Genomic DNA, 24097 nt, shown 5'->3' with positions numbered 1-24097 from the left:
GAACCTGCTGAAGGTTCTCAGTTAATGTGAAACTGCTGAAGGTTCTCAGTTAATGTGAAACTGCTGAAGGTTCTCAGTTGATGTGAACCTGCTGAAGGTTCTCAGTTAATGTGGAACTGCTGAAGGTTCTCAGTTAATGTGAAACTGCTGAAGGTTCTCAGTTGATGTGAACCTGCTGAAGGTTCTCAGTTAATGTGAACCTGCTGAAGGTTCTCAGTTGATGTGAACCTGCTGAAGGTTCTCAGTTAATGTGAACCTGCTGAAGGTTCTCAGTTGATGTGAACCTGCTGAAGGTTCTCAGTTAATGTGAACCTGCTGAAGGTTCTCAGTTGATGTGAAACTGCTGAAGGTTCTCAGTTAATGTGAACCTGCTGAAGGTTCTCAGTTAATGTGAACCTGCTGAAGGTTCTCAGTTAATGTGGAACTGCTGAAGGTTCTCAGTTGATGTGAACCTGCTGAGGGTTCTCAGTTAATGTGAACCTGCTGAAGGTTCTCAGTTAATGTGAACCTGCTGAGGGTTCTCAGTTAATGTGAACCTGCTGAGGGTTCTCAGTTAATGTGAAACTGCTGAAGGTTCTCAGTTAATGTGAACCTGCTGAGGGTTCTCAGTTAATGTGAAACTGCTGAAGGTTCTCAGTTAATGTGAAACTGCTGAAGGTTCTCAGTTAATGTGAACCTGCTGAAGGTTCTCAGTTAATGTGAACCTGCTGAAGGTTCTCAGTTAATGTGAAACTGCTGAAGGTTCTCAGTTAATGTGAACCTGCTGAAGGTTCTCAGTTAATGTGAACCTGCTGAAGGTTCTCAGTTAATGTGAAACTGCTGAAGGTTCTCAGTTAATGTGAAACTGCTGAAGGTTCTCAGTTGATGTGAACCTGCTGAAGGTTCTCAGTTAATGTGGAACTGCTGAAGGTTCTCAGTTAATGTGAAACTGCTGAAGGTTCTCAGTTGATGTGAACCTGCTGAAGGTTCTCAGTTAATGTGAACCTGCTGAAGGTTCTCAGTTGATGTGAACCTGCTGAAGGTTCTCAGTTAATGTGAACCTGCTGAAGGTTCTCAGTTGATGTGAACCTGCTGAAGGTTCTCAGTTGATGTGAACCTGCTGAAGGTTCTCAGTTAATGTGAAACTGCTGAAGGTAATAAAGTGTTCATGTGTAGATCTGAACAGGTGTCCACCTGTAAAACCTCTTCATTCAGTCACATCCACAGATTAAATCTCAGCTGCTGTAAACATGTTTGTTTGTCTCGGCTGTTAAATGAAGGGAAAGTCGTGCACGCGGTCAAATTGACTCAGTTTGTTAATTAATGGCTTTTAGCTTTCATCTTTTCAAAGTAAGAGACGAGATCTGTGACTATGCCACCAGACAGCTTGAGTTAGATGACAGTGTGTAGCGGTAGATTTTGGGGTAAATTAAGGATAAATAAAAGACAATGTTAAGATTTGATCATTCGTAAACATATATAAACATACATTTATTTTATTTTGAAGGGAAGGAGCGGAAGTTGAAAGCGGCTAGCTTGATGCTAGTCCCAAACAAACAGCTGGTTAGCATTGTAGGCTATGAAGCTAGCAGGCTCGCGGTGTCTCTGCTGTGTTACGATGGCATCAAAACATTAGCATCAGAGCTAAAGTCCAACACGCGCTGTGATTAATGAGCACGAGCGTCAGCCCCGCAGAGCCGCGCTGCTAACAGCCTGTGTGCTAACGGAGCTAGTTAGCCTCATTAGCCGCTCCCAACAACAGCAGCAGCAGCTGTCAACACTGAATCCTCCCTCGTTAGCATCCCGCAGTTTCTCACGCAAACCCGTCGATTCAAAGAGATCCAGATGGAAACAAACGTACCGAAGCGGAGAGACAACAAGAAGTCACTGCGGGTGAAGGTGATCAGCCTCGGGAACGCCGAGGTCGGAAAGGTAAGAGACCACCAGCTTATTTCAGACCAAACCCCATATTGAATTCAGCTGATTTTAGTCCTGTTGCTGCGAGCTGCGACGGACATTAACAACAGACTCATCTTTAGAGCAAGTTATAGATTTATTTACTCCAAACACGTTTATTAACTGCTGCTAGCTGAAATGATAAAACGTCTCTTGTGCTTTTCCGCTTATGTTTATGTTGTTACTCGGTTTGATTTCCGGTTTTTATTAAAGCACCAGACTCCGTCTAAAAATTAGTTAATTTCACGCTTCCGTGCTTATTGCTAATAAATCAAAGACACTAAAACATCAAAGAAGACGTGTGTCGGAAGACTAACATGTTCTCCCAAATTCGGCCTATATATCACTTGTTGACATTTCATAATTAGCCTCATTATTAACATTCCTCACTTGCTAGCAAGGAACACCGTGAACGAGATAAAAAGCTGACATTGTAATGAATAATATGTGCATTATGTACAGTATGTGTGCCGAATGTTCCAGAAGAACCTACCGATGCTAAATAATCATAAAATAAAGTTAAAGTCTTCTGTGTTTTTGTATAAAAGCTTTGTGACTTTAAAATTCACACATTTTCCCCTTAAACCCGGCATGGTTTATCTGCTGGCTGCATTTAACAGAAATACGTTTAAATACTAATTAAATTAAGTCTGCTTAGCTAACTTTCTATACGCCGAATTTCCAAACAGAAGTTAATTATTCTAAATTAAATACAAACTTTGCTTTTGTACATGAGGCTGTAACCTGTTGACGAGGTGCCCGAAAAGTGCATCATCTTCACTCAAGTCTTACTTAAATCAACTGCTGTTAATGTTACTCCTCCTGTCTTCTGTTAGCAATCCAGCTTTAAATTAATAGATTTCAGAAGGAAGTCTGGTGTGAGCGACAAGCATTGTAAATTTACAGCATCTTCTTTACTTATAAACATTAATTCTACATTTACCAAATATAATGTAAAAAACATCTAAAATAGAAATGTCTGCCTCTTATATTGTTTCTGTGCAGAACTTCCTCAAAGAAAATAAGAATTGTAAAATAACTCCACATTGTGCCCTCACACATTGAGCTGTAACCTGTTAACAAGCTGCCTTAACATTGGCTCAATCTTGACTAAAATTCGGCGTACATCTTTCTTGTGAAGGTGATAGTTAACTTAAATAAATACTGTTGTTGCTACGTCACTCCTCCATACTTCAGTTAGCATTCCACCTTTAAATTGATAGATTTGTCAATGAAGTCTGGTGTGAAATACATTATAATGAATCATTTTCTTTCAGAGCTGCATTATCAAACGCTACTGCGAGAAGAGGTTTGTTCCCAAGTACTTGGCCACTATTGGGATCGACTATGGTGTCACCAAGTAAGTTCATAGTTCAAGTAATCTATTACTGTATGTAAAGTATGCAGTAGAAGTGTGTGTCTGTCTTATCAGTGATGTGTGTGTTGTGTGGTCAGAGTGCAGGTTCGCGACAGAGAAATCAAAGTGAACATCTTCGACATGGCCGGACATCCTTTCTTCTATGAGGTGAGTCATGTTTTTATTCAGATGACTTGTTTTAAAGCTTGAACCTGTGTAGAGTCATTCACATCAGAGGTGAGTCTGACGAGTTGCAGTGTGGGAAACCTGCCAGCAGGTGTTGCTGTCACACCAGGACAGGTGTATGTTTTCCTGCCATCATCATCCTCCTCCTCCTTGTTCTGGTTCTTCAGGTGCGTAACGAGTTCTATAAGGACAGCCAGGGCGTGCTGCTGGTGTACGACGTGGGCCTCAGGGAGAGCTTCGACGCCCTCGACAGCTGGCTGGGCGAGATGAAACAGGAAATGGGCTCTCAGGCCAACATGGACAGCATCGTGTTCATCGTCTGCGCCAACAAGGTCCGACTCACACGCTCCCAGCGAGGAACAACAAGCTGCTCAGTGTAGCGCTGGTGTCCATTTCTACACCAGACTCCATAGAAAAATCAGCCACTTTAACGCCCCGTCGTTGTTGCTGATTATTCAAACACACAGATGTTTGTAATGATTACAGTGTTCTCCAAAGCTCAGCACACACACGCTACACACTCTGGTACTTATTGTTTATTAGAATGTAACAAAGTACATTTACTCAAGTACTGTACTTAAATACAATTTTGAGGTACTTCATGAGTATTTCTATTTTCTTCTTCTTTACACTTCCACTCAGCTGTTTGATCGTGTTAGTTACTAGTTACTTTGCAGATTACATGCTGCATCAGACGAGCAGCGTGTGAAAAGACGCTGATAATATAAATGTTCCAGAAGAACTCAGTGATCCGTAAAAAACATGAAACATGTTTAACTCTTCTGTGAAATTGGACTTGTTTTATTAGTAATGTTAATTAAATAATGAATTAATCAATAATGTCTGCATAGTTCATTGTTTGTAGGCAGAATTTCCTAAAAGAAGGTGACAGTTCTAGAGTAATTACAGATGATGCCTTTATACACGTGTAAACATGGTGCATGAATCTGACTCGTCAAACTTAAATATTGAGTTGTGTTGCTAACGCCGCTTCTACAGGCTTCATTTAGCAATTAACCTGTAAATTGATAGATTTCTGAGGGAAGTCTGGCATTGAAGCATCAGATCAAACAGACTGTGCAGGCTTGAAGCAGCCGTCTCAGCGTCCCTCACGTGTCCGTCTGTGCAGGTGGACCTGACGAAGCGGCGGGTGGTGGACGAGGGCGAGGGGCGTCTGTGGGCGGAGTCCAGAGGGTTTCATTACTTTGAAACGTCGGCGCAGAGCGGAGAGGGCATCAACGAGATGTTTCAGGTACATCACCACGTTTAAACATTAATAACATTTTGACTGAATATTAACCAGCGTGTTCGCGTGTCGTCTCTCAGTCGTTCTTCTCCTCCATCACCGACATGTGTGAGAACGGCGGGAAGCGTCCGGTGTCCGAGGTCAGCGTCGGCTTCACCAAAGAGCAGGCCGACACCATCCGACGCATCCGGAACAGCAAGGACTCCTGGGATATGTTGGGCGTCAAACCTGGAGCCACGCGGTGAGTCAGCAGCTGAGGGTCAAAGGTCACGCTGGGTGTCGTTTGGTTTGTGTTGATTAATTCTGGACGTGCAGTAAATTGTGCTAGTTATAATCCAAGTCTGTGTGTCGGCCACAGTTCTGAGCATCAAACTGTAGAAAACATCTAAACTGAAATGGGTTTAGTTGCTCCAGCCTTCATTTAGCAGTCCGCCTTTAAATTGATAGATTTCTAAAGGAAGTCTGGCATTGAAGCATCAACAAGTGTAACATTGGAAATACTAATGTGAGTGACGTCTGCGTAGTTTGTTGATGTTTCCTGTCGGTGTGTCTCGTGTTTCCAGGGAGGAGGTGAACAAGGCGTACAGGAAGTTGGCGGTCCTGCTTCACCCGGACAAATGCGTCGCCCCCGGCAGCGAGGACGCCTTCAAGGCCGTGGTGAACGCCCGCACCTCACTGCTGAAGAACATTAAATAACACAGACACACAGACGGGACAGATGTGTCAGAGTTTGGACCTCTCGTCGCTCAGACATGGACTGAAGAACCACACGAACAGTGTTTATTTATTATCCTCTATTTATTTAGCCTGAAGCTCTCGTGTGCCATGTTGCTCGCCACAGTGCTGTATGCCAACGTAACGTCTGGTTCATGACCAGTTTTAACTTATTTACTACGTTTTATCTCTTCATCAGTGTGTGTGTGTGTGTGTGTGTGTGTGTGTGTGTGTGTGTGTGTGTGTGTGTGTGTGTGTGTGTTGGCCGGGTTAACGTGTTCACTCTTCCTCTTCAGTGTTTAACAAGAAGAGCTGGTTCAGCTTCAGTCAGTCGGCTCTGTGACGTTCAGCGTCTCATTAAATGTTTCAAGTGTAAAGTAACGAACACTAAAAGCTGAACGTTAATCTCTTGTGTGACGACACATCTCCACCTGCTCGTTCACATTTTTAAAGCTTTGCTGCCAAATCTATAGAAGGTAAAGTGACGTGATGAAACTGCATGTTTAATATTAAAATAAGCTTCAACTTTTATACTCAACATGTGGCCAAACGTCCGCCTACAAACACTGTGGGAGGAGTTCAGTATCATCTGCTGTAATTAGTTCCCTCAAATCCCTTATTTTTGTTCAAGGGAATAATTTGTGTCCTAAAACGTAACGTATGATCCATTACGTCTCATCTGTTCCCTCATATTGCTAAATTGTGCCCTTACTTTTCAGTTTTTCACTCAAAATGTAATTGTGTCTAATTGTTCCCTGAAGTTTTTGTTGTTTCAAAGTTCAGATTGTTACCGAACAAACTTTTAATTTGTTTTCTTTTCCCTAACTCGACTCATTTGTGCTCATACCACCAATTTAATCCATTAAACTTTAATTTGTTCCCTCAAATTGCTAATTTTTGTCACCATATTCCTATTTCTGTCTCCCAAATTCATCATTTGTTCCCTAAAGTGTCCACTTCGTTACCTTAAGTGACTCATTTCGGCCCGAACACTTCCCGTGCTGTTCATCACATTTGTGATTTGTTCCCTCAAATTGCAAAATTAAAATTTTTCACACATTCAAAATTTGGTACCATGAATGAAAAATGTGGTCCCTTCAGTGTGTCCTCGAACCGTTCCCTCAACTTGCTAACTGCCCTCCGATATAACTATTTTTATTCCAAATTCCAAATATGTTCCCTCTTTGGTTTCCTGTTTCCTGTTTCGTCTCTCAAATCTATATTTTTGTCCTTTGGTAACAAATCTGTTCCCAAATTTATACTTAATGTTTCACTCATATTTATAATCTGTTCCCTTGACTTGCTTTGTTTTGTTTGTGTGTTGAGAAAATTTGCCATTTGTTCCCAGAAACTTCCCATAAACTGCCAAACTGTTCCCTCCAATACTTCATTTATTCCATTAAGCAGCAAATTTGTTTGCTGAAATTAAATTTTTTTATTTCAAATTATTTATTTTGACTTTAGGATTAATAACTTGTTCCCTTAGATTAATAACTTGTTCCCTAAGATTAATAACTTGTTCCCTTAAGTGACTAACTGGTACAATATCAACAGTCTTGCTATTAATACAAGTAATATGTGCCCACAAATCTCACTTGTCTCGTTATATTTCTACTTAATTTGTTCCCTTAAGTCACTAATTAATTTATCAAACTTCCAAATGTTCCCTAAATTGTTCCCTTAGAAAACAAAACTTTAAGAATAATTCTCCCTTTTGGGCAAAAAGGAGCCTCATTGCTGTCGTTTTAAACCAGTTTGTCTTGATGATGAACACAAACAAACGTTTACATGCTGATAGAAGACGTCACGGTGACAGTGTGAGATCAAAGCTTTACAGTGTTTGATCCTGTAACGAGCTGAATGACATCATCAATATGTTGAGACACTTTTATATTTTTACATAGCGAACGTGTCAACACAGGAACCAGCTGTTCCTTTAATGTGATATTTATCATTAAATTATTAAATCTGTGTCAAATCAAACATTTCACTTTGAATCTTTTACAAGTTTTTATTAATTTGAATAAAAGCTGTTTTCTGTATTAGTTAAATAATCAATACACTGGTAGCGCCTGTGTTTCTCCACTTAAAGACTACATTTCCCATCAGCCCCGGTGCTTCATCCTCTAACATTTACAGATTTACAGAGCAGCTTTAACTTCACATAAAGAAAATGCATAAATCAAATATTAATAACACGTCGTTAGTTCAGAGGAAACAAAAGTAATTGGCCTTTAAATAATAAGAAATTTCAATACAAATAATTTGAAAAGTTCAAAAGCAACAAACAAACAAACAAACTTGATATAATGAAAACATCAACATACAGTTTAAAAGGTAAACATCTCACTAAAGGAACAAACGTCAGAAACGTGTTTTCTGTCTTTGTGTTCTGACCGCGTCTTGTTTGCTGTTTGACTGACTGCTGCTGAGGCTGCTGACTGTGTGACTGTTTACGTTGTGACGCCTCATGACTCACTTTGATCATCACGTGTTGTTGCTGTCGCCTCAGATCCACTTCAAGGTCCCGCTCAGGACAACGTTTCAGAAACATGAGTTTTAGTCGAAGTCTGTCGAACAGTTTCACACGTAAAGTCATTGATGTTGGTGTGTGTGTGTGTGTGTGTGTGTGTGTGTGTGTGTGTGTGTGTGTGTGTGTGTGTGTGTGTGAGTGAATGTGTGTTACAGTCTCACTGTGGTTCTTGTAAGTGCACGTTTTACTGGATTGAAATAATAAAAAGACAAAAATCATTTCTAAGACTTCAGCCTGTTTGTGTGTGTGTGTGTGTGTGTGTGTGTGTGTGTGTGTTTCTTGTGTCCGTCTGTTGTTCTGTTTGGATCAGTAACACGTTTCTGTTCTGTCACAAACAAACTGTGAATTACACACTACACACACCTACACACAACTACACACACGATGTGACCTGTCTGAGGTCGGCCAATCCCATAATGCACCTGTGCGCACACACACACACAGTTAATCTGGCCTATTAGTGAGCAGCCATTTGTCTCTGTTTCAGGATATCTGATGGGATTAACACACACCTCGATCTACCTCTGTGTGTGTCTGTGTGTGTCTGTGTGTGGTCTGACTTCCTTGTTGGTTTCCCGTTTTGTTCTTGTTTGAAGATATTTTTGATTGGAAACACTGAAAGCTTCTGCTCTGATCTCTGACTTCTTCATTGGTCCACGTGGAAAGACTTCAGGTGTCCGTTCACTCGTCCTGTTTACTTTGGGAGCCTGGCAGAGGAACGCTGGAGGAACGCTGGAGGAACGCCGGAGGAACGCTGGAGGAACATTGGATGATGGTCACTTTACAAATGTGAAGGAAACAGTTTTTACTGGAAGGACAAAGTATCAGCTTCATTCAAACATGGACAAGATGGATGCAACGTCCTGTGGATTATAAACATGGAAAGAAGAGAAGATGAGAAGAAAAGCTAACTGAAGACAAAGATGAAGAGAAGTGAGACGAGACGCAGAAGACAGCTGGACTGAGAGACTGAAGACACCGACAGGAACCAGTCCTGACAGGAGAACCAGAACAGTGAAGGTGTGACGAGGCATGAGACAGGTGTCTTCATCTGGACCACACACACATCAACACTGCAGCAAGTACGACACACACACACACACACACACACACACTCACACACACTTAATTTATCCAGAAACATCTGCAGGAGGACACTGTCAGCATGTCCACCTGACTGACTGTCACAGTATTAACATGCTAGTCAGAATTTAAGCTAATGTTAGCGGCTCTCTACCACTTGTTACTAGATTTGAGCTGTTAGCATGATATTATGACCTGGGAAGTGTTAGCATTAGCCTCAGTCTGTTAGCATGATATTATGACCTGGGAAGTGTTAGCATTAGCCTCAGTCTGTTAGCATGATATTATGACCTGGGAAGTGTTAGCTTTAGCCTCAGTCTGTTAGCATGATATTATGACCTGGGAAGTGTTAGCTTTAGCCTCAGTCTGTTAGCACTATATAAAATGTTGCTATCGTGCATATTTAAATCTTTAAATTATATTTGCTGGAAACATTCAAACATTCCAACTCATGGAGAAAACATTAGCTTCATTAGCTAGTTAGGTAGCTGCAGTGACATCATCAGAAACAGTCAGAGAGGGGGCGTGGCTTCATGGCGTAGTGGAGAGAGTGTTTACGTCCCTTGTGAGGAGGTTAAGGAACAAATTACTATGATTGAGATGAACTAAATCCAGTGATTAATGAACCAGTGCAGTGACGTGAGTGGATTAGCCCTCAAACCCGTCTCTGACCCGGGCCAACACCAGGTGTTCAGGCCAACTGTCCTGCTGAGAGGCCGTCAGGTAAATCTGATCAACCGGACGTGAAGGATGACGACAGTAAAGTGGGTCAGATTCAGCTTCATTCAGCTTCATTCCTTCAGAATCTGATCCGCTCTGCTCAGAACACTTTCTGGGTGAACTGTTCCTTTAAATCCTTCCACATTAAATTACATACATACAGACCACACTCTCCACCAATCGTGTCGCAGATCAGCTGACCGTCGCCGCTGTCGTAACCATGGACGATGACCGCGGCAGGCTGGAGAACGGCGACTGCGAGCTGGCGCGGCAGGCCAGTGACATCACCTTCAGCGCAAACATAAGCCCCACCCCCGGCCTGAGGAGGAAGCAGCTGATGTGGCAAAACGCCGTCAGAAACATCATCGACCAGCACAACCTGTACTCACTGAGGCTGGCCGGGGGCCTGGAGAGAGGGCGGCACCGCATCATCGTCACCGACGCCTACATCGCTGACATCAACAGGTAGGAACAGTGATGTCATCCACAGGTAGAAACAGTGATGTCATCCACAGGTAGGAACAGTGATGTCATCCACAGGTAGGAACAGTGATGTCACACACGTGTTTGTTATTGAGAGATCTTTGTCCCTCTGTGTCGTCTTGCAGGCAGATTCGCAATAAGGCGACTCGTGGAACGTTGTGGCAGAAGCGACGCTCGTCGGCCGCTCGCATCCACCCGTCACTGCCCCGGATCAGCGCCGCAGCAAACACCAAACATGACTCACAAGGCGACGCCGACTTCTTCGTATCCTGGGGGTCGACTGTGAGAGGCGTCTTCATCCCTGCACTGCAACACACATTCAAGTACAGACACACAACCTAACACACACTCAAGTACAGACACACAACCTAACACACACTCAAATACAGACACACAGCCTGCAACACACACTCAAGTGCAGACACACAACCTGCAACACACACTCAAGTGCAGACACACAACCTGCAAGACACACTCAAGTACAGACACACAACCTGCAACACACACTCAAGTGCAGACACACAACCTGCAACACACACTCAAGTGCAGACACACAGCCTCTCCATGAGTCTACATGGATTAAGATCCTTCTGAATAATAACACAACATTAATAACGCAGGTCTCCGGACTTGGAGCAGCTCTACCAGCGGTTCTCGTCCGGTCAGAGAAGAACCTCGCTGGTCGTCACCAACGTGATCGACATCCTGACCAGACTCCTCATCTTACTGCTAACATGGCCGCCAGGCTGGTGGGGCATGGCCTGTGATTGGCTGGCCGGCCTGTCGGTCATCGTGTGGACGGGGATTTGTGTGCTTGCACTGACCAGGAAGGAAGTGATGTCATCGCCCCAGTGGCTGAGGTATGATGGGAAATTAATTAAACTTGGTCTGTCTGTCTGTCTGTCTGTCTGTGTCTCAGGTACCTGTCTGTCTGTCTCTCTGTCTGTCTGTGTCTCAGGTACCTGTCTGTCTGTCTGTCTGCCTGTCTGTGTCTCAGGTACCTGTCTGTCTGTCTCTCTGTCTGTCTGTGTCTCAGGTACCTGTCTGTCTGCCTGTCTGTGTCTCAGGTACCTGTCTGTCTGTCTGTCTGCCTGTCTGTGTCTCAGGTACCTGTCTGTCTGTCTCTCTGTCTGTCTGTGTCTCAGGTACCTGTCTGTCTGCCTGTCTGTGTCTCAGGTACCTGTCTGTCTGTCTGTCTGCCTGTCTGTGTCTCAGGTACCTGTCTGTCTGCCTGTCTGTGTCTCAGGTACCTGTCTGTGGCCAGCTGGCTCTCTCAGACGCTGCAGGTGTTGGTGGGCGTGTTCACCTGGGCGGAGAGCGATCACTCCTGGTACGTCTTCTTCTCCCTGTTCTCCACCTACACCTTGCTGCCCCTCCCCCTCCTCTGGTCCATCGTTGCCGGGGCGACCACCTCCACCCTGCACCTGCTGCTGGACATCTGCCGTCACTACGGCGACCACACCTCTGTCAGAAAGGTGGGAGCTGGTCCTTAAGACTCCTCCACCTGAGTGTTTGTGTCGTCATGGTAACTGTGTGTTGTACCTGTGCAGGTGCTGTCCAAGGCCCTGCTGTACCTGGCCATGAACACTGCTGGGCTGTTCATCCACTACCTGTCAGACCGCACCCAGAGACAGGCCTTCCTGGAGACCAGGCGCTGTATCGAGGGACGGGTCAGACTGGAGAGAGAGAACCGCAGACAGGTAGAGAACCACAGACAGGTAGAGAACCACAGACATGTAGAGAACCACAGACAGGTAGAGGACCACAGACATGTAGAGAACCACAGACATGTAGAGAACCACAGACAGGTAGAGGACCACAGACATGTAGAGAACCGCATTCACTGTGACTTTGTGTCCTCCAGATAATCCAGATGTTACAGTATAATCCAGATGTTACAGTATAATCCAGATGTTACTGTATAATCCAGATGTTGTTGTATAATCCAGATGTTGTTGTATTATCCAGATGTTGTTGTATAATCCAGATGTTATAGTATAATCCAGATGTTGTTGTATAATCCAGATGTTACAGTATAATCCAGATGTTACTGTATAATCCAGATGTTACTGTATAATCCAGATGTTACAGTATAATCCAGATGTTACTCTATAATCCAGATGTTGTTGTATTATCCAGATGTTGTTGTATAATCCAGATGTTGTTGTATAATCCAGATGTTACAGTATAATCCAGATGTTACTGTATAATCCAGATGTTATAGTATAATCCAGATGTTACAGTATAATCCAGATGTTACAGTATAATCCAGATGTTACTGTATAATCCAGATGTTGTTGTATTATCCAGATGTTGTTGTATAATCCAGATGTTATAGTATAATACAGATGTTGTTGTATAATCCAGATGTTACTGTATAATCCAGATGTTACTGTATAATCCAGATGGTTCTTACCTCCAGGAGCGTCTGGTGATGTCCATCCTGCCTCGTTTTCTGGTCCTGGAGATGATTGCTGACATGGCCCCCATAGATGAATATCTGCTGCCTCAGCAGTTCCAGAAGATCTACATCCACCACTACAAAGACGTCAGGTATCAAACACACAGTTTAGATCAGGTCATGGAGCTTTAACTAAGCTGTAAATCCAAACTAAGGAGGACCGAGGATAGAACCCTGTGGAACCCCACGAGTAGTTTATTTAAGTGTCAATGAACACAATGCTCACATGTAGACGTGTTTTACTTCAGCAAATCGCAGTAACACAGTGTAGAAATACTCAAGTACAAGTAAACTCCTGCATTCAAAATTGTATTTAAGTAAAAATACAAAAGTATTAGCATGAAAATGTACAAATAAAAGTACTCATGAAGCAGAATGACACATGTTCATCACTTTAAAGTGTTAGCTAGTTCAAATTATCTATTTACTGCCGGGTTGTTTAATTTTTAATCAGACGTTTGAATTTATTAGTTGATTTATATTTTGTATATTGATACAAATCTGTAAAGTAGTATTACAGTAAAAATAACTACAATATTTCACCCTGAGATGTTGTGAAGTATAAAGTAGCATGAAGTGGAAATATTGAAGTACTTGAGTACATTTACAACGTTTTTATAAATTCTGTTTGTTTGTCTGTTTGTTTCTAATCTTTTTAATGAACTGAATATTTAATTTTCTGACGACAGATTTCAGTCACGTTTCTAACCTCGGTCTCTTCCAGCATCCTGTTTGCAGACATCATCGGCTTCACGTCTCTGTCTTTGATCCTTTCGCCTCAAGAACTCGTTAAAACGCTCAACGAACTCTTCGGTCGCTTCGACAGGCTGGCTGAGGTCATATCACTATGGCAACCACACGAGTCACTGATTCACACTTAATTTGTTGTTTTTATACAGTTTCTAAGTTCTTCCATATTCTGCCTTCATCAGTTTTCATTTTAAGTTTTTGATTTTAATTTCTTCTTTGACAGAAAAGTTGTAGTTGATTCTTTTATGTTATGTTTTAATATAAGCGTCTTTGTTTCAATGTTAGTTTTATTGAGTTTTCAGTTGTTTTGTTTTCTTTTGTTTATTTGAATTTCCCTATAAAGAATAACATTAATGGAAGAACCAACAAAAATAATAAATAAATAGAAAAGAATAATAAAAAGCAACGCAACAGACGCAGCCACCGGGGTACGGAAGCTGAGAACGGCCACGTTTGTACTTAATTGGTTTTAATGCCTTGTTAATTATCTCGTTATCTCGAGGTAGCAAAGCTTGTTTTGTTGTGACAACTGATTCATTTGTATTTTTGAGATTCTTTTAACTTTAAGTTAATTATCATTACTTTCAACAATTAGATAAACATGAGACACACATGTCAGTCTGTTGATGGTGTTAATAACAGCAGTGTGTCTGTGTGTTGATAGGAGCACCAGTGTTTGCGTATTAAGATCCTGGGCGACTGTTATTATTGTGTTTCTGGCGTGCCGGAGCCTCAGAGAGGACACGCCCGCTGCTGTGTGGAGATGGGCCTCAGTATGATCAACACCATCCGGTACAACACACTAACATACACACACATTTTCACCACACGAAGCTTCGCAGAGACGTTCATGTGTTGTCCTGTTTCAGTTACGTTCGTCGGGAGCTGCAGCAGGAGGTGGACATGAGGATCGGGGTCCACTCTGGTTCGGTTCTTTGTGGTGTTCTGGGTCTTCAGAAATGGCAGTTTGACATCTGGAGCTGGGACGTCGACATCGCCAACAGTCTGGAGGCTGCAGGGGTGCCGGGGTCAGACACTCGTTTTCATTGATATGATACAAACATTAACCCATGATCTGACCCTCAGACCCAGGAGGAGGTGAAGACGGCAAAAGTGATGTCATTATCAAAATGTCTTCACTTACCAAAAAATATTCTCATGTGATACAAATGTTAATTCTCAAAAAAGTGTATTCCTCAAACAAAAATGACCCCACATTCACAACAAATGTCATCACGTTACAAATCGTACCGTTTTTATAAAATTGTGACTGATTGTAAAATTGTCTTAACAAAAATGTGCCCATGTGGTGATTATTGTCTTTAATTCACCAAAACAGTTTATTACTTAAACAAAAAGTTTCACTGCTTTACAAAAATGACCCACATAAAAAAGTTCCTTTTACTTAAAGTGTTAATTGTTTTACTGAAAAAATGTCCTCCGTTTACATAAACTTGACTGCTTTTAAACAAAATGTACTGATTGCACAACAAAACAAAATGTCACAAACATTCCCTAACACAGACCTCACTTCACGTAAAGTTCCTTATTTTACAAAGAAGTCATCAATAATTGTCTTCATGTCAGGCGGGTTCATATCTCGCGGACGACTCTCAAATGTCTGGGTGGGACCTATGAGACGGAGGAGGGGCACGGCCAGGAACGCAATGAGTTTCTCCGGAAACACAACATCGACACGTTTCTGATCCGCCCGGCCCAACGAGAGGAGGCGGAGCCACCAAGAGCGAGACGTCCGAGTTACGACGAGATGACGACCTGGAGCGCCGAGCTGCCGTTCGGAGACATCCTGGGAATGAACTTTGTGAGGACAATAAAAACATTCAGAGAGTTTTCCTGAGGCATGTTTCAATTTTGACCCTTTCTTGTCCCTTGTGGCGCTCTGTAGATCCTCGCCACCTTCACCAACGGCTCTCTAACCCAGCTGCCCAATCAGATCGCAGCACAGCGGTCAGGATCACGGGAAGTCAACAAGAGGATCTGTCAGGCCATGGAGGTTCGGAGCAGTGAGCGGATGAGGAAGGAGCACATCACAACATTCACTCAGGTGTTCAAGGACTCCCACATGGAGGGAAAGGTAATGATGTCACTTCCTGTAGAGGGCGGGGCTGTTATTGAGGCGTCATTAATCATCTTCTCTTCGTCTCTCAGTACTCCCAGATGAGAGATGAACTCTTCAAGTCCAACATGGTTTGTTCCTTCATCCTGCTGCTGCTGCTGATGGCTGTCCAGGCGCTAATCCCTGCCCCACGGTACACCTGTCCTTCTACCTGTCCGTCTACCTGTATGTCTACCTGTCCATCTACCTGTCTTTCCACCTGTGTTTCTACCTGTCCTTCTGCCTGTCCATCTACCTGTCTATCTTCATGTCTATCTACCTGACACATGTATTTAATAACTGTTGTGTCTCTGATATGTTGCTCAGGTTTTGTCCGATGGTGGCTCAGTTCCTGGTCGGTGGCAGCGTTTACTTCCTGCTCCTGCTGCTGACTCTGGGGGAGGAGTTTAAGCATTGCCCCGCCCCCCTGCAGTCCCTCTGCTGCTGGGTTCATGAAAACAAGCGCGCCCGCACACTGCTAACACTCACCGCCATCACCGTCAACTTCGGAGTGGCTTCCTCAGACATCGTGAGTCTGATTCAGTAGAAGTATTTCTCCTGTTGAAGCAACTTCCTTTTATAGAAATTGACCAACATTGACATGAATAATACTAATTTAGAGGCAGAGGAAGTAACCATCAACCACATCTTGTTGTTTTAAAGCAACGATGTTGATGCAACAACTGGCAATAAGAAACTGTTAAAGCCAATCAAATTGTCAGTAAACTCCTCCTTCGGTATATCTCACTTCCTTTCTTTCGTCCTTGTTTCCTTGTTTCCCTCCAGCTGTGGTGTGATTCGTCAGAAGTTCACATCAACAACAGTGACTCCCTGCTGGCTCCGCCCACCTCCACCTGGGCTGACATCAACATCTGCACACATCCAGAGGTGAGCGTCAACACACAAACAATACGTCAACTCAACAACTATCATATCTTTTCTATGCAGATGATACATGATTGTTAATGAATAACCATCCCTGTTTACAGTACATGGTGCTGAGTGGTGTGGTTGCCATGGTTACCTGTGCCGTGTTCCTCAGGTTGAGTTGCGTGTTGAAGCTGGCCGTCCTCTTGCTGGCCGCCGCCCTCTACACCTACCTCATAGAGACACAGAGGTGACTTCATAGAGACACACGGGTGACCTCATAGTCACACGGGTGACCTCATAGAGACACAGAGGTGACTTCATAGAGACACACGGGTGACCTCATAGTCACACGGGTGACCTCATAGAGACACAGAGGTGACTTCATAGAGACACACGGGTGACCTCATAGAGACACAGAGGTGACTTCATAGAGACACATGGGTGACCTCATAGTCACACGGGTGACCTCATAGGGACACAGAGGTGACCTCATAGTCACACGGGTGACCTCATAGAGACACAGAGGTGACTTCATAGAGACACAGAGGTGACTTCATAGAGACACACGGGTGACCTCATAGGGACACAGAGGTGACCTCATAGTCACACGGGTGACCTCATAGAGACACAGAGGTGACTTCATAGAGACACACGGGTGACCTCATAGGGACACAGAGGTGACCTCATAGAGACACAGAGGTGACCTCATGGAGACACATGGATGACCTCATGGAGACACATGGGTGACCTCATAGCGACACATGGATGACCTCATAGAGACACATGGATGACCTCATAGAGACACACCTCGTTTTATCCATAATTACTCTTTATTTAATAACATTGTGTCCATCAGGTCTCACCCCCTGTGCAGGAAGGGGGTGTGTGTTGTTCTCATGGTGATGTTCGTGGTCGCCGTCCTCTACAACAGCAGACAGGTGAGTTCTACCTGAGCTCTATAAATTAAACCCTTTTTTTTCTTTCTTTTGATAACTGTTAGCAATCAGTTCATCATGTTACAGGCTGTACTGGATCTCCTCGACACGTTTGGTATTTATTAAAACAAAAATAAATGTTGTCATCCTGATCCTCTGTGTTCTTCTTCTTTGGTAGGTGGAGGCGACGGCGCGTCTCGACTTCCTGTGGCGTCTCCAGGCGAGGAAGGAGGTGGAGGACATGAAGGAGCTGAGGGAGCACAACGAGTGTCTGCTGCTCAACATCCTGCCGGCTCACGTCGCCCATCACTTCCTGGAGAGAGACCGCAACGATGAGGTACCTGCTACCTGTAGCCAGGTGTGTGTCTGTCACTGTGTGTATCAAGGTGTTAACTGTGTGTGTGTTTGCAGGAGTTGTACTCGCAGTCCTACGAGCGAGTCGGCGTCCTCTTCGCCTCGCTGCCGGGTTTTACCGACTTCTACGAGCAGAAGGAGGTCGTTTATCAGCCCGTCGAGTGTCTCCGCCTCCTCAACCACATCATCACCGACTTTGATGAGGTCACACACACACACACACACACACACACACACACACACACACACAGACTAATGTTTGTTTCAAAGCAACAAAAAATTTCTACACAATTAAAAAATCATATGGATGAAAGATGTTTTGTAAAATGATAAAAACTCCTTTGTTTCACCAGAAAATGTTTTTTTGTGTTTAAAGTACAGTTTTATGTTGTTGTTGTTTACACTCAATAATTCAATCATCTCTGTTGTTTCTTGTCCGTCTGTGCAGCTGCTGGATGAATGTTTCTTCCAGGAGGTGGAGAAGATTAAAACCATCGGCAGTTCGTACATGGCAGCTTCTGGTCTCTCTCCTGACAGACAGGTGATCACCACAAAGCCTCACATAAAAGCCTATTCAGTGATTAACGAATGAATTAATGGAATAAATGAAAAGTCTTCCAGCAACACACTGGGTGCTGTTCATCCCTTGATTGGCAGACTTTTCATTTGAAACGGTTGGAAGTGTTGAGTTAATTGATTCTAGCTTGACAGCAGTTAAAATAAATTAAACTGAAAACAACGAGACTTTTTACTAAATATCAAACAGTGGTGCTGTAATGACTCATACGAGTTTGTATGAATCTGAAATTGATTTTAACATGAAAGAGGTGAGTAACTGAATACACCGTCCAACGTGTGACTGCTGCTTTACTTCACTTGTACAGGACAAACATAAACAACACGTACGACGACCAGCGGAGTAACAGAATACATGTGACTGGATTACATTATCAGGATACTAAAAAAGGGAACTGTATTCTGTTAAAGTAACAGAAAAAAGATGTAATCAGATTACATTATTCTTGCGAAATACACTCGTTATTAAGATTAAATAAAATGTATTTTCTCTCGTCTTTATTTGGATATGTTTGGTATAGAAGTAGTGAAAAAGTAATGGAAAGTAATCAGGTTACGTTACTTTAATATTGTGATATTTGGATTACGTTACTGACAACATCCATAAAGAGGTAATAAGTAACTGTAATGGAATACATTTTTAAAGTAACCCTGCCGACAACGCTGGCACAGTTTACTGAAGTCTCGAATAAAGAAACAAAACAGGAAATGTGTCGACGTTATCTTACTTTGGAAAAACTCACCAATCGTGGACGAGGCCGCCTCTGAACAGATGTTTCAGACGGCCCCAGTAAACATCAGGTTGTTTCAAATAACGTCCTTTTCCCATGATCCTTCATTCCTTTCTTCTTCCCTCAGGACTGTGAGGACGGCTGGCACCACCTCAGTGAGTTGGTCCTGTTCGCTCTGGCCATGCAGGAAACACTCAAACACGTCAACTCACACACAGGAAACAGCTTCCAGCTCCGCGTCGGTACGCAGCGACGCCACAGGAAGTGAAAGCATCGAATGTTGTTTGACTTTCATGATTCTTCAGTTCAGGCAGCAGGAAGACGTCGAATCATCATCGGACATTTTGTTTTCATCAATCATACAACATTTACAAATAAAGTGTTAACGTTTCAAAAGTTATTAATGTGAAAATATGTTGCGATTTATGAATATGTCAGATTTGTTGTAGTATTAAAAATAGTAACATTAACTGTAACAATCTAACAATCTCTGTTCTGTCCCGTTAAAATAACAAATTGCAGTTTGCCCAGGTGATAACCCTACCTCCAGCTCAGGCGCCACCCAGGTGTGGTTTAAGCCCCGCCCCCTCAGTACAGCCACAGATAATGGTTCACCTGCTCGACCTTAAATATTGTTTCCTATAAATTCAATTATTTACCAGTTTTCAGTCTGTATTTAATAAAATAATAAATGATAAAGTTTTTTCGAACAAATTTTAACATGGGTCCGTTTTTGTTTTCCCAACCGTGACCTTATGACATCATCTACAGGTATCGCTCACGGCCCGGTGATCGCAGGCGTGATCGGCGCCACCAAACCTCAGTACGACATCTGGGGGCTGACGGTGAACATGGCGAGCCGGATGGAGAGCACCGGAGTCAGCGGCAGGATCCAGGTGAGGACAGCTGACTGCAGGTGTTTGTATGTTTATAACACGTTCATAACTTGACTCCTCCCCCATCAGGTCCCAGAATCCACCAGCTGTATCCTGGTGGAGCGAGGCTTCCTACGGCAGCTTAGAGGGAACATTTATCTCAAAGGCATCAGTGAACGCCATGGGAAGGTGAGACACGTGTCAGACTCCATGACACCAGAACTCAGCGTCGTTACTGCATTATGACACGAGTGTCACCAGGACACGTTGTTGTTTTTCCCTTCAGGTTCGTACGTATTTCGTTGGCAGTCGCGAGGAGCGATCCAGCTTCATGGAGCGTGGCGGTGGGCGGGGCTTCAGTCTGAACAGGAACACTCTGGGAGCGGTGGTCTACAGTCTGGTTCAGGCCAGGAAGAGGGAGAAACTGATGGAGGAGAACGGAGGATTTCACCTGGTGGAGGCGTCGTAGGAGGACGTGTCGGCCGTCCGACAGGTGTGAACTGGAACGAATCAGAAACGCAGCGTTGAGTTAGTGACGAGTAGCCAGACGGAGGAGAAACAGACGGCTGATCATCTGATCAGAACATCTTCCTCTGTGGATCTTTTCTTGTGGAAGTTGTTTTACCGTAGTCGTGAACATCAGACGCAAACAAACGACCTCTGCAGATCCAAAACCTTCAACAGCTCCTGATCTGATCCACCTGTCGAGGACGAACCGGCGGACTTCTCCCACAGGGCGGGCCGGACCGGACAGCTGCTGAAACCTTAATGGACTGTTCGATGGCCCGCCTGAAGCTGAGTCAGTGGGTTCACCGCCACCTCACGACAACTACCGCTGTGTCACGGGGAGCTGGTGAAGGACTGACCAGCAGGTGGAGATGTTTCAGAGGGCCGATTGTGTACGATGTTGATCTGAACAACCAGATGTTGTTGTTGTTGTTGTTGTTGTTGTTTTGGATTTTTATAAATGAATAACTGCTGTAGATTGAGATGAATTTTTACCTCACTGCATTCAAAACAAAAAGCTGTTTTTAAAATGATACATTTACAGAAAATGACTCCAGGCGGGCATCGCATAAACCGGGGCTGCATCATGACGTGGTGGATACGGATGTCGTTTGTCTCACCGTGTCGGCATGACGACGCTGAAGTCTCGTCACACGTTAACAAAAACTTTCTCTCTGGGGAAACGTTTATAAAACCTTCGAGGTTTAAAAATGAATTCTAGGAGAAACACTCGACGTGTTAACAACGGTTTCTTTATGATGGAGAAAACGTAGTTTGTTGCAGTACCGCGGTCGTCCACACGGAGTCACCACTCGTTATCTGACTCTACAGATACATCCATGACGCAACGTGAAGCTACTGTGAGTCGTTATAAGTGTGTGAGCTCGGCAGACGAACTACTTCTAAGACACCGAAGTCTGAAAAAGCCACGTGATGAAATGTTTACTGTCTCTGCTGTTTACTGCTTCTGATAACCACACGTTGTTGTTTACTTGCTGTCAGAAACACGAACTGATGAAGACAGTGATGATGGTGAGGTGATGCAACGTTAGAGAATAAAGTAAAAGTCATAAAAACAGTGGAGTGGTCCTTTAACCTCAACTTTGTTGGACTTTGCGGTTCGTTCTGCTGCGGTGCTGAATTTTCCCAGCAGCACATGAACGCATCTCTGCTGTTATCACGTGGTTACAACAATGTTGCTTTCAAATGTCTCAACGCTCGAAAGTTCCTCAAAAATACATTTCAAATTGATGAAAACTTTATTGAAACACAGAAACACGAACTCCAAACTATTTATTTATTTATTTAAATAAAGAAAACCCAAAAAAACAACAAGCTCAAGGTTTAAAAACAAGTGTTGAACAAGTGCAAAAAAAAAAAACGGTTCATTTTCAAACATTCTCAAAAACAACTTGACAACTTTTTATAGAAACATTTTTTTTTTAAACTAGAAAACACACAAAGTCAGAATAGTTGTTAGATCGATGTTCGAAATGTTAAATCACCAAAGTGTGTTTGAGCTGAGGGCGTCCACCAGACTCACAACCTCAAGGAAACATCTCTCTTAACTAGATGAGGTGTGTGTGTGTGTGTGTGTGTGTGTGTGTGTGTGTGTGTGTGTGTGTGTCTGTGTGTGTGTCTGTGTGTGTGTGTGTGTGTGTGTGTGTCTGTGTCTGTGTCTGTGTGTCTGTGTGTGTGTGTGTCTGTGTGTGTGTGTGTCTGTGTGTGTGTGTGTGTGTGTGTGTGTGTGTCTGTGTGTGTGTGTGTCTGTGTGTGTGTGTGTGTGTGTGTGTCTGTGTGTGTGTGTGTCTGTGTGTGTGTCTGTGTGTGTGTGTCTGTGTGTGTGTGTGTGTGTGTGTGTGTGTGTGTGTCATTTCTTCTTTCTTCTGCAACAACACGACCTTAAAGACCCGACCTCCCCCTGCTGACCCGCCCCGACTGACACCAGAACATTTCAACAGGAGTGAGGAGAAACGGGCGGATTGTTCAGTTCTGCTCTGTGACGCTGTTTCTGAGGGCGAATCAAATCCATTCACCTCCACGACAGATCACATGAGCCGGCACCAGCACGAGGCCCGCTGAGCTTCTGGTGCTGCTCAGTACATCACAGTCATCATGTGGGTCATCTGATCAGAAGGTGACGTGTCGGTGCTTCACTATGAGTCATTAACTTATTTTATTGTAATTATCACACAGTCGCTATGTTGTTACACAGTTTAACTCTTCAGTCAGTCATCAGTCGTCACTGCTGACCTTTCAACTGTTTATGTTTAATGAGCAATATAATATACGACAACACAAATATTACGTTACAATAATGTTTTCTATCACGATTTAATTTGCATCTTTTTACTAATAACAATATAATATCTATATATTATATAGTTTATTTAATAAATACTGTATCTGTATCAGAAACATTATTAAAATGTCTAAAATGTTAAATTATTTGTATTTTTTATTGAATTTTGTTAGAATTTTCTTCTGTATTATAAACATATTTATTTATTTATTTATTCAGAGTTTTTTTTTACAAATTATTACTTCCTTGTTCTCTCATTTCATTTTAAATATCATTTTTATTGACATGTTTTGAAAACAACATAAAACACAAATACTTTTTAAAATTAAATTACCATCATCATTATTATTATGATTATGATTATTATGATTATTATTATTATTATTATTATTATGATGTTGTTATTAAAGTTGCTTCTGTTGCTCCTCGTGATAATCGGTCCTCTTCAGAGTGCGACTGGGCCTCGGGCCGACCCGACATGTAAACGCTGCGTCATGTAAACATGGCTGAGCAGCTGAGCTGGGCGACCTTTGACCTCGCTGTGAATAATTAGCCTGAGAGGAGAATATACGCGGTGCTCTATCTGGGGTCAAAGGTCACGTCTGATACCTGAGGTCTCCGTCTCCTCCAAACTTCACTCATAACTATAGAAAAACCAATCGATCATAATCTTGCAGATTGATTGATTGATGGGTGGTGTATGTGGGAACCTTCCAGGTGAGTTTGGAGCGCCTGAACGCACCGTCGGATTGGGCCTCAGTGAGGTTGTTGGATTTGGTGTTTTGAAGGAGGAAGGGCTGTTTCAGATTGACACACCTCCCTGCAGAGGATCCTCCTCCTCAGTCTGAATCACTACAGTCACATATGAACAGAGGACGCAGAGGACCGACACCATGAGGGAGACGAGCTGTACCATGGCCGATACCGAGACCCGGTCCGGGTCCACATCTGACGAGCTCATCTTCTTCGTTAATGGGAAGAAGGTAAAAATAACCCATTTCAAATTTTAATTAGCCACATTTTAAATGGAGTTCTGTACATGTGTGGAATACTCCATGATATTCAGGTCTGCACTGTTTAATATTGACTTTGTGTGAACTCACACAAAAATGTATATTCATTAATGTTTGTACAACACAAGTCAGTGACGACTGACAGCAGGACGGAGCAGGATGTGGGTCTGAGACAGTGAACATGTGACGATGTGGAACAAAAGGAGAATTTACACACTTCAGAGGACCGTAAAGATGTTCAGACAGAAAGAAACAGCATGAAACACAAACGTGAAGAGGCTGTTAAGTGACACCAGCAGGAGAATGAAGAGTCAGATTAAACACAGTGGTCATGAACGTATCATTAACTC

The 24097-nt window shown here is 43.2% G+C and overlaps 3 protein-coding genes across 6 annotated transcripts in view; all 3 read left to right on the top strand.

Moving 5' to 3' along the window:
- Nucleotides 1–1487: 1487 nt before the first annotated feature.
- dnajc27 (DnaJ (Hsp40) homolog, subfamily C, member 27) lies at nt 1488–8189 on the top strand. Its single transcript, XM_084347573.1, has 7 exons — nt 1488–1911; nt 3213–3295; nt 3391–3460; nt 3646–3810; nt 4608–4730; nt 4805–4965; nt 5288–8189. Exons 1-7 carry the CDS (start codon nt 1825–1827, stop codon nt 5418–5420), a joined length of 822 nt encoding a protein of 273 aa, XP_084203699.1. The 5' UTR covers nt 1488–1824; the 3' UTR covers nt 5421–8189.
- A 281-nt stretch (nt 8190–8470) lies between these two features.
- Nucleotides 8471–21464, top strand: LOC311253544 (adenylate cyclase type 8-like). Of its 4 annotated transcripts, none has more exons than XM_084347582.1 (24): nt 8471–9053; nt 9966–10239; nt 10383–10580; nt 10878–11117; nt 11504–11732; nt 11808–11957; nt 12680–12810; nt 13443–13554; nt 14133–14260; nt 14338–14496; nt 15056–15290; nt 15375–15563; nt 15638–15738; nt 15912–16113; nt 16371–16472; nt 16574–16701; nt 17311–17392; nt 17568–17726; nt 17801–17947; nt 18192–18284; nt 19178–19205; nt 19822–19946; nt 20016–20114; nt 20212–21464. In XM_084347582.1, exons 2-24 carry the CDS (start codon nt 9995–9997, stop codon nt 20392–20394), a joined length of 3465 nt encoding a protein of 1154 aa, XP_084203708.1. In that variant the 5' UTR covers nt 8471–9053; nt 9966–9994; the 3' UTR covers nt 20395–21464. The 4 variants fall into 4 exon arrangements, with proteins under 4 accessions (XP_084203708.1, XP_084203706.1, XP_084203709.1 ...); XM_084347580.1 differs by having other exon boundaries at nt 19178–19292; XM_084347581.1 differs by lacking the exon at nt 8471–9053 and adding an exon at nt 9698–9777 and having other exon boundaries at nt 19178–19292.
- A 2183-nt stretch (nt 21465–23647) lies between these two features.
- xdh (xanthine dehydrogenase) overlaps nt 23648–24097 on the top strand; it is a 12695-nt gene continuing 12245 nt past the window's right edge. The window contains exon 1 of the mRNA XM_084347585.1: nt 23648–23717. Within this exon, the coding sequence (XP_084203711.1) occupies nt 23649–23717 (69 nt within the window). The 5' untranslated portion in view covers nt 23648. The remainder of the gene's footprint in view (nt 23718–24097) is intronic.

Source organism: Pagrus pagrus, assembly GCF_965226575.1.
Source record: "Pagrus pagrus genome assembly, chromosome: 24".
In the NCBI taxonomy this organism is placed as follows: Eukaryota; Metazoa; Chordata; class Actinopteri; order Spariformes; family Sparidae; genus Pagrus; species Pagrus pagrus.
The sequence above is the reverse complement of the archived record's forward strand: the minus strand, read 5'-3'. Positions and strand labels throughout refer to the sequence as shown.